General features: G+C 41.3%; 1 protein-coding gene across 1 annotated transcript; it reads right to left on the bottom strand.

The window, feature by feature from the left end:
• Positions 1 to 2,424: 2,424 nt before the first annotated feature.
• LOC309514542 (survival of motor neuron protein-like) lies at positions 2,425 to 8,408 on the bottom strand. The gene is made up of 9 exons (XM_082191706.1): positions 8,277 to 8,408; positions 7,195 to 7,266; positions 6,482 to 6,607; positions 5,697 to 5,894; positions 4,567 to 4,704; positions 4,274 to 4,345; positions 3,900 to 4,010; positions 3,418 to 3,479; positions 2,425 to 3,004 (listed from the first exon to the last, which is right to left on the bottom strand). The coding sequence occupies exons 1-8, from the start codon at positions 8,328 to 8,330 to the stop codon at positions 3,423 to 3,425; spliced, it is 828 nt and encodes a 275-aa protein (XP_082047832.1). The 5' UTR covers positions 8,331 to 8,408; the 3' UTR covers positions 2,425 to 3,004; positions 3,418 to 3,422.
• Between the last annotated feature and the right edge of the window lie 2,115 nt (positions 8,409 to 10,523).

Here is a 10,523-nt window from a genome sequence, read left to right as displayed (position 1 = left end):
AAAGTGCAAGTAGATAAATAGGTACTGCTCCATCGGGAAGGTAAACGGCGTTTCTGTGTGCTGCTCTGGTTCGCCAGAAGCAGCTTAGTCATGCTGGCCACATGACCCGGAAGCTGTATGCTGGCTCCCTCGGCCAATAAAGCGAGATGAGTGCCGCAACCCCAGAGTCGGTCACGACCGGACCTAATGGTCAGGGGTCCCTTTACCTTTACTAATGAAAAGATGGTAGAGGGAAGTGCTATGATCTAAATCAGTAGGAGTATGAAATGAATTTTTTAAAACTTCTCTTAGACGCATCCTTTAAGAAGAAATCAGGCACATGACCATGGACCAAAGGAATGGCTGAGAGACCTCTGTTGCCTTGCTGCCATGGGAGTTTGAAGGGGGGAACTTAACTTTCACATATGTCAGATCCCTGACTTTTGTGGTCCACTTGCTCCATTAGGTGTATACGCCCTCCTTTCTTTTCAGTAGGCAAACTGCTGCACTCACTCTCTAAGCTCTGGGTAGTTAGGGACTCTTTCACTCTTCAAAACTAAGGTGGGTGACCATATTAAATCGTATTTGCTGCCTGCATACTTGTACCATCGTTTTCTAAAGCACTTGTACTGCTCATCTTTCATTTCTGAATAATAAACCAATCATTTCTACTTTAGGTTGTGGCAGGTCCTTTATTAGGCATACATGTATACATGCTTATTTAATAAACTCATGTTCTGACTCCATACAAGTTCCCATTCCTCTCAGGGTATATGTTGGGTTCACATATGCAGTGGACATGCCTGTGGCTTCAGCCAATACCCCTTGTAACAACCTGCAACTCCAGTGACAAGAGCTGAATCTGAGGCCACAGCAGACTGAACCTGCTCCTACAGGGAAAGTGCAACCCCATTTAGAGCAGGCAGCTTTGTGACTTTCTCGAACAGAGCCCTCATCTTGCCAGGTTTCAGACTCAGCTTATTAGTTCACATCCAGCCCACCACTACATCTAGATACCAGTTCAGGACCTTCTCAAGCATTCTGAGGTTACATAGAAACCGAGCTGGTTATCATCAGTGTACTGGTGACACCTCACTCCAAATCTCATTACCACTCCCACCTGCTTCACATAGGTGTTAAATAGCACTGGAGACAGTACGGCATCTTGCAACAACCTGTAGTTCAACAGCCAGAAGGCTGAGAAACACTCATTCAATGCTCTCTTCTTGAACCGTCTCGAGATTAGAACCACTGCAGAATGAAGCCCCTGTTACCCATCTCCTGTAGATGGTCCAGGAGGATTCCATTGACAATGGCACCAAAAGCTGATGAGAGATTGAGCAGGAACAGCAAGATTGATCTCCCCCTTCTCCCAATCAAAGTCATCCATCAGGATAACCGAGGCTGATCAAGTCCTGAACCGTAATTGGAATTGATGTAGATAATCAGTTTACCTAAAGAATGCCTGCGGCTGCACTGCCATGACCCCTTGAGTACCTTGCCCCAAAAGAAGGTATTTGTGATTGGCTGGTAGTTATTAAATGCCATTGGATCCAGGATATTTCCCTAGGAGTGGCTGCACTACTGTATCCTTCAGAGAGGAAGGCCACACCTCCTTGTACAAGGACACATTCACCAGCTGAATGTTATTAATGAATTAATTAATGTTTGATTGTCAAAAATAAGCTTCAAAGTGGTTTACAAAGTATACAAATTCTGAAATATGAACATTCGTAATTGAAAATAAATAAAAATCTCCCTTTAAATTAACACAGACACTAAAACAGGAGGCTGACAGAAGTTGCATTATACTGAGTCAGACCACTACTCCATCTAGGACAGTATTGTCTGCACTGACTGGCAGCATCTCTCCAGGGTTGCAGACATGGGTCTGTTTTACCTGTAGAGGTGGATTTAGGACAGCATGACCAGTTCCTCCACAATGGGCCCGAGTCTAGGGCGAACTGCAAAGCATCACAACAATGATGAAGTGAATTGAGCACAATGGAAGGTGAGAGGTGGGGGAAGCAAATTTTGGCCTTGCGCAGGGTGCCACTGAAATTTGAAAGACCCAAGACCCAAGGGAGAAGAGAAAGGGAAGCTACTGCCATATGTAACCTAGACTTTCAGACGCTAGGGTTAAGGAGATGAAGGGCAGTTGTATTTCCGAAATAGTATAATCTCTCATGGTATTTTATTTAGGAATACTAGTACATTCTGGTTCTGAAATTAGTGCTATGTTTTCCTGCTAACAAAATGTTTAACCTAGATGGGTGTGTGCTGAACAACCTAAAGACATCACTGCATAAAATTTCAAGTTCAATTCCCTCAGAGATGTAATCTTCATCCACAACAAAATGTAAAAAGATGTTTGGTAACTTACAACTTACCTAGAAGCTTTCTAAATATAAGCACCCACCCACTGACATATTATACAAGCACAAGTTGGAAAAAAATAATTTTATTGATCACTAATACAAACCAGTTGAATGGTGTAACTGATAAGTAATCTCTCTCTCAACTTACCTAGGAATTGTTCTAGTCCTAGGATTTGGACTGCTGCATAATTAACCACGTGACTACACAGTTTCTGTTATCACCACTGCCATCCACAGCTAGAAAGGGACATACATCAGTTTCGGCAAAATATGGTTAGATCCCATAAAACTGACCTCATTTAAGGTTTAAATGTGTAGTCAGCTTGGCATCACTGAACGAGTTAGAAATGAAGATATTCTACAAATTGAAAGATTGCTTTACAAATCAAAGCAAGTCCAAATAATCAGATTCACCTGAATAACAGTTCACTTAGTCCAGAACAGGTACCCAATGATTAACAAGATACGGGCACCTTGCAAAAAAAGCAGGGCTATCCATTCAGAAATCTTGCTAATGATGATGAAAACATTGCTGGCAGATTCCTCTCTGAGTTATCCAGTCAGTATTCCTGGTACCATTGAAAGCTTCTTTGCTGACCAATACAGAGTTGGGATGTCCTCCTTCATGGGAATCTTTTTTTTAAAACCTAGTTTTAAAAAGACCATGTGGGATAGTAAATTCATTTTAGAAGAAGTTATGACAATGCTAAGGTCATGTTCTATCGAAGCTGATCTTTATATCAGAAATAGAGGAAACTTAAAAATCTGATGTTGATAGCCATCCATCCCTCATACACATGCACTCTTTTACGGAGAATATACTCATGCAAGCCACATTCTAGTATTTGACCCCCCTTTGCAGCAACCCTGGACTCATTTAGCTACAGGAGCCTATTTTCTGTGGGCTCCCAAGGAAACACCATAAGGTGTGATTTCCGCATCTCCCGAAAAAGCAAAAAAAATGTCACCAGCCCAAAACTGATCTTGTGCCTTCAAAATGAAACTAAGTTCAGATTGCCCTCCATTGCAAGTTAAAGTTAAAACAAAATGCAGTACTTACAACAGCTACTTAGAGTGGGCATGTCTCCCCAAGGCAGCTTCCATGCGGCTCTGCTTTAAACCCTGTGCAATACAAGAGACAGAATGGGTTGTTACAGAGGACCTGTTCATATTTCCGCTCTCTAAATTACTGGGGGTGGAAATCATATTACACTTAACCTGATTATCTAAATGTTCTTAATAGCAGTGGTAAAAGCAGTTCAGTAGGTCTTTGGTTAAGAGAAGGCGCACCAGCTGGCACTCCCTATAATCAGAAGATAATACACAGCAGAATTGTCCCCCGATTAAATGTGTGCAAGTCTGTCAGCCACAGTGTTCCATGTCTCTCTAATGAGCTACAGAAATATTTATTTTATGTAATCTGTCAGGTGCTGACCAGCCACAAATCGAAAGATTAACCTATTTAAGCAGTGTTAGCACCTTAATTGGTGACTTAGGCAAGTTGCTTGCATTTTAGTACAGAAAAAGATGTATGTTTCTTACCAGATAGTAACCAGTGTGATAGCCACTCATATACCAGGCTATTAACATACTTCCCAATGCTTCGTCGTCGTCAGGAGAATCTGGACTGAAAGGTGGTGGAGGTGGTATCAACTAAAAAGATAAATGAAAGACTTCTGAACTGGAATAACTACCTTTTCTTCTCAAGACATTGAAGAAGAAACAATTGTTAACTACAAACATTTAGAACAATTCTTAATGCAAATTTAATTGAATTAGGGAAATAATAATTGTAGGGGAATATTCCATTATTTAAATCCCCAGCTCAGGTGGTACCATTCAGCGTCTGGGTTATTAACTTTCCCTTTTGTGACAAGAGTATCCCTTTGCTGTCATGCATTTTACCCATCACTCACCGGTGGTCCTGATGGAAATGGTGGAGGCCAGCCTGATAAAAAGGGTGGAGGTCCACTGAATTTCATTCCAGTCTACACGAGAGTAATTTAAAAGACAATAAAAGGTCTTCATTATACCAATGCTTGCAGAATTAAGCATGCAAGATACAGCAACCCCCAAATCTCACAAAAACATCCATGACTAGAATGGCACCTGTAATTCTGCTTGTAAAGGTAAAGATACTACTCTTCTAAATAGCTGGAACACTACCATATAGTAATTGGATGTCTTTCAGATTTGCTTCTATGCTTACCCTTCCAAGGCCCGGTACTGGTGGTGGTGGAGGAAAGTGAGAATTCCACTGTGCTGATTTGGCACGATTGTATTTGTTTCCAGGTGACCGGAATGAGATGTCACTTTCATCTGTTGAATACTGAGTCTCGTTTTCATTCTAAAGAAATAATAGTAATAAGGAATTTGCAACCAGTATTTGCAAGCCATACATAGCTATAACTAACGAAACTCAAAAAAGCAACATTATTTTCTTCTGTTCTGAATTTGTGACATTCCAAAAGACACCCTCTTACATGCAAACTGTTAAAAGGTTTTATGAACCTGTCCTTCTGGAACTCTACTTTCATCCTTCCCCTATTTCTGCTTAAGTTTTGACACATTCTCATCCATGCCTGCCCTTTTAACTATTATTGCTTATGTCCTACTCCTCTGCCTTGATTTTTAAAAATAAATAAATACTGGATATTACTTAGAAGCATTTTAACATGCTTCAAATATGCACAATCACATCCACTCCCTGGTTGCAACAGAAGTTGCCTGCCACAAACAGCACAAAAAGGTGAAAACACAGCAAAATGCTTTCGATCTTTTGGAAAGGGAGCCAGTAGAATTTTTGTTTTACCTCACTATTTGAGCTGCTTACCATGTGGTCTTATGGATATACAGCAGTTGCTCGAGTAAATGGGATCAAAGCTACTACTAGACCAATATACAACTGGACTCAAGAACCTTGGAGATAGCACTGGAATGTGTGTGGGTGGAAATGCTGCCTTTTATTCTGAAATTGCAGGCATGTTTCATCTCCAACCTTTGTGTTGTGTGTTTACTACAAACATTTTTCTGTGTGCTCTTTAGAGAAGCTCTATAAAAAGCAGGCAGCAGAATTTTAATCTCCCAATCAGAAATCGCTATGCAAACAGGCAGAAAGACTTGCTATGAGGGTTTCATGTGGCTTGGCTGTCCACCCCTGAAATAAATCATGTGCAGGAGGCTCAAGACTAAATTCAGCTCCCACGGGAAAAAAAGGTAAAATCCTATATTTCATATATTTAATCCTCACACACTGTACTTCCCTGAGCTGTGAAAGACATGTAGCAATGATAAATTGTTCCCATTTTAGTAAAGTGTAAATTTTCTACTTGGCCTCACCTCAGCAGCACTTTTCTCATTTGTTCCCTCAGCATCCGTTGGTGATAGCAGATCTGACAGATTTTGCTCTTCCTTATTTCCGTATCCAGTATAGACAACTACACATGTCCCTTTCTTCCAGTTAATTGAGGTAATAGTTGCTTGGTACACGTTGCCATCTTCAGACCAAACTGCACTGCACGCATCATTAACTCTCCACTGCATTGAAAGGAAAAAAAGTTGGTGGTGTTATGAATTTATTCCTCACTCTACTATACAAGTATGACTTCCCTCCTGCATACATGTATGTCATATTTGTGACATACCTGTTCAACACACCTATGTAAAAATTAACATATTGTAAACTGCACTCTCCTTCAATATTTGTTAGCCACATTAGCGTTAAAAACTCAACTTTGGGTATCATGCTACGTTTTACTTTGTATTAATCAGTTTTAAAACTTCATCCTTTAACACCTCTGTTTGAAATAGTTCTGCAGATGCACTACCTAAAAAATACTCTCCAGCAGCATAATACATTATTATTGCATATATAAAAAGTATTTCCCCATTTTAAGGACTGGAATACCTGAACTGAACCAAAGGCACGATACAGGCCATGGCAAAAACCAGGTTATTTCCCTGTAAAAATTCAAGTGCAACAAGAAAAAGGTGGCTAAAGCTTTAGGGTTTTTTATATGGGAGAATATATTTATGTTTGAAGAAACAGGATCTTAATTCCATGATTTTAAAAACAACATTCTTAGTACTTTCTCCTGTCACAGTTCCCCTCCCCCCAAAATCACCTGTTTCTGTGGTCCAGCATTACTTTTCTTCCTACTCTTGTTCTTTTTATTATTTTTTCTTTTTGTCCCAGCGTTTTGTTCTGTTTTATCCAAAGGCTCTGAACAGTCACCATTCTTCAAAGCATTCTGATGGAAAGAAGATACAAAATAATTATTTTGCAAGTTTCCAACTCTATTCACTCCTTAAACTATGTTACAGCTATTGGTATTTAATTTTTTTTACTAGTATTAATACAATAATTATTACTTGAAATATTCATATATTTCATCTAGATCATTTGATATAATGATGCACTGCACCAAATTTGATTAATCAAAACGTATCAAGCATAAAAACTTAACTTCCAAGCCAATGTTAAAAATATAAAATAGCATATATACAGAACATCCTTCTTAGAGCAGCCAGCTTTTTCCTGGCAAGGCTCCTTTAGCTTTAAAAACGTATGTGACAAACTGAACAGGTGACGTTTTCCCTGTCACTGCATTTCTGCACTAAAAACTGTTCCATGGACTATCTGCTTTCAGCTCAGCTGTTAAAAACCACAAGGATATTGAGAGAAGAAAAATGCAACAATCTTCTTCTGTTCCTTTCTTCCAATCCACCTATCTTTGGGGTGACAGTGAAGGATCAGAATGGCTGGCCACCATACAAGCTTGAGTCTTTGCAGTTCACATGTTGCATAGCAGGTGGGTCATGCTAGAGAATGTTTTACCTTGAAGGATGCAACGGCTTTATCATATGCTTTTATGAGCGCTGTATCATCCCATATATCAGAATCATCACTCTGTAGAGACAAAACAGAATTGTAGCTTTCCTTTTTATTTTAAACTTTTTAAAAAACCCAAAAGATATTTTGAGAATTACAGCCAAATCTAAAGGTGCGGCTTCTTCAATATATCAAGATCATCTCATGCTATATGCTATATTATTGCTGGCATCTAAAAAGTTAGTTCCGGCACCACCAGCTGATTGCCATGTCACATCCTAAGAGGCTTTCCCCTGATTACAATAACTGGTTGCCATGTGCAAATGCAAGCATCCCCTTGTGCATGTAGAACTTAGTTGTGAAACTAGTTGCATTCCGAGACAGCTTTACAGTACTTGGTGCATAGCTCATGCTTTTGTTGAAGTTGCTAGGGCAAGCCTTTGGAGCAGAAATTCAAGGCCCTGCTCAGCAGAATGAACAGGAGCGCACACACACACCCCGCCCCATGGCTGGTATGCGGCATTTGCAGTTGGTGTACACGTCTAACTCAGAAGTAACCTAACAGGACCAGCTAAGTGGACTTAAGCCTAATCCACAGTGTCATCTAAAGAAGAGATCCCCAATGAGACTCACCTTACTATACCACTGCTTGCTTCCGTTTTGGAAGCGGGTCGACCTTCTTGCCTACCCCACTTAAGCAGTTACTTTCTAACATGTGCCATTAAGACGGGGAGCATGCAGGGAAAATGATTTTGAGGAGATATGGAAGGTGTTTGTAGAATTTATACTGTTAAAACGGAAAGGGGTCAAGCCATCGCAAGAGGTTTTGGGAGGTTACAATGGAATGGTCTTGGTGACGGGGTGTACAATTTTATTCTTATTCATTTATCATTATTACTTCGTCAAAGTAAAAAATAAAAAGCAGCTCCTTTCCCCTCAGAATCCGCTCCGCTGAACTGCGAAGCTCAGAGTCCCTCCCGAGCAACGCCTCACGCGGGAGGAGCAGCCTCGTCTCGCCCGCTCAGCCGACAGCGGAGGGAAAGCGAAACCCCATGAAAGGCCACGGAAAGCCCGGCCTACCCCAGTACCTGCCCGGCCCCGCGTCTGAACAGCACCGCCTCGTCGCCGCCGCAAGAAGCCATGAGGGCTCCGGGATAAGGCGCTTTTCCACAGGGCCTCCTGCTTCTACGTCATCAGTCAGCGACCGGAGGGGAGGAGCTCCACCGACAGAAGCCTCTTGAGAGCGCCGCCACCTCAGGGTAGATTGCCTTACTGCCCCCTGCAGGCCAGGGGGCCTCAAGCTCTTCCCGGCGGCCGCCTCCTCCTCCTCCTTCCTGCGACAAAAGCGGGGCGGGAATTCCACAGGTAGCAGCCGCGCTTTTGCTGCGCAACGAGTCTGGTGCAGGATTCCGTTTCCAACGATGGGCAGAGAGACCGAGGGATTAAAAAGCAACCCTCGCATCCCAGCTGCCCAGCCCTTCTTTCGATCCACGTATAGGGGAAGGTGTGGGAGACCAAACCCTACCAAGTCTCGTTAGTGGTTGACTTCGCCACGGTTACGACTTGTCCACTTGTTAGGGCTTGAGGTGTTGTGCCAAAGGTATTTGCTGTTGCTGTTGTTGGTGTTTTTTTAATTCGTTCATACGTAAATCACCTTGAGATGGTTCGATCAGTGTTGATGAGACTGCAGCCTAGCAACATCCGGAGAGGGAAAGTTCCCCTATATCTGCTTCATAGGAAAGCCCGCATTTATATGGAATAATACACACAACAAACCGCATTTATATGGGGCACTTGATATTCCGATGCTTATTGCCTCAGTCCGAACATTTAGCCATCGAAGACAACCGCTGCTGATAAACCATATCTCCATTGATTTGTATAATGCCTTTTTAAAACGATTTATAGTAGTGGCCGTTTCCCACAAGGTCATGAAAAAAATCTGTACCAGAAATCATCCATAGACTTGTGTGATCAGGAAATCGCAGATGGCCACTTATAGTTGCTATCAAGCTATACCAGTTACAAGGCTTACCCCAATTTTGCACTCAGAGGGAATGAGCCATTCTTGTGTGGTAAATGATTTCCTTTATATTAGTTTTTGGGTGAAGGGGGGGACCTGTGTCCCTCCAGGTGTTGGAGAGCCAGATTCCTCAACCCTGGGATAAGATATGGTCAGGGATTAACAGAACTGGATGGCCACAAGTTCCCAGTCCTTCCTCTTTTCTAATTGGTGTACCATTTGTATTATTGTGGTCTATTCTCACTTTCTTCACAAATGCCTGCTTCTGCACATAGCCCTTTCCCAGTAAGGTATTTAAAATCCGTACCTGCTAGATGTAACCTGTAGAGGTACAAACCAAGTCTCCTTAAAGGCCTCTCAGAAATGCTTAACTGAAGGTAACCAAGTGCAAACCAGCATTTCTATGGATTTCTGGCAATGTTTCATTGAACTGAGAGAGAGAATGGATACAAAGCTATTCCATTAACTCAACTTCCTTTGTCTATTCCTCAGTACTATACCTAGTAACTTTTCTACCAAACATGTCACATATTTGGTTGCTTGTAATTTCTGTAAGAAATTCCTTTTAAGAACTGGTGTCCTCCTTGCTCCTGAACCTATTTGTAGAACTTATATTCCACTTTACAGTCCCAGGAAGCTCTCAAGTAGCTTACAAAAGGTTCTCAAATACTGGAACAGAAATTACATACTTCCTACATGGAACCAGAAATATTTAAGCAGTGTTTGTTGTCCCTTTCCCTAAGGGAATGCAACTGAGCAGATGGATCTCATTCAGTCCATAGGAACCAAGTTTCTTCCTTGCAGTTTATTTTGTGATACAGTATTGTTAAACTGGGACCAAAGAGTGACTTTTTATTGATCTAGTCGTCTATTTAGTTAAGGTGTAGGGTAAAAATGCTTTAATAAATTTAAGTGGGCAGAATAAAAAATGTAGTTGACCTGAGCCAGTTTCATGAAATTTACATATCAATTTGTATGTGTATATGGGGAACAGTAGCCTATTATTTCCTTAAAAAATACTGTACACTGCCCTGAAATCCTATAAAGTTTTTTTTAAAATATATACTGTACTTGCAACAGCAGCATTCTGCAAACCTGTGCACAGCCTCAAGCTAAGTGTAAAAGCAGACACCACATGGGTAGGATTAAGACTGCCATCATTATACAGCTCCAGAGTTTATCTCTGTATGAAAACAGTCATGAAATCAGTAAGGGAGTGATTACTTTAGGAGGGAATAGTGGTGTTCAGCTATCACAGTTGACAGCTATGACCACAGCCAATGCATCACAAACAGAAGCTGAACCTTCTATT

Source organism: Podarcis vaucheri (genome assembly GCF_965113315.1).
Source record: "Podarcis vaucheri genome assembly, chromosome: 11".
NCBI lineage: Eukaryota > Metazoa > Chordata > Lepidosauria > Squamata > Lacertidae > Podarcis > Podarcis vaucheri.
The sequence above is the reverse complement of the archived record's forward strand: the minus strand, read 5'-3'. Positions and strand labels throughout refer to the sequence as shown.

Coding starts and splice junctions, on each gene's coding strand:
- LOC309514542 (XM_082191706.1), bottom strand. CDS start 8,330: ATGGCTTCTTGCGGCGGCGACGAGGCGGTGCTGTTCAGACGCGGGGCC. Junction 6,608..7,194: donor AAGCCGTTGCATCCTTCAAG/GTAAAACATTCT, acceptor TCTTTCCATCAG/AATGCTTTGAAGAATGGTGA. Junction 3,480..3,899: donor ATCACACTGGTTACTATCTG/GTAAGAAACATA, acceptor TGTATTGCACAG/GGTTTAAAGCAGAGCCGCAT.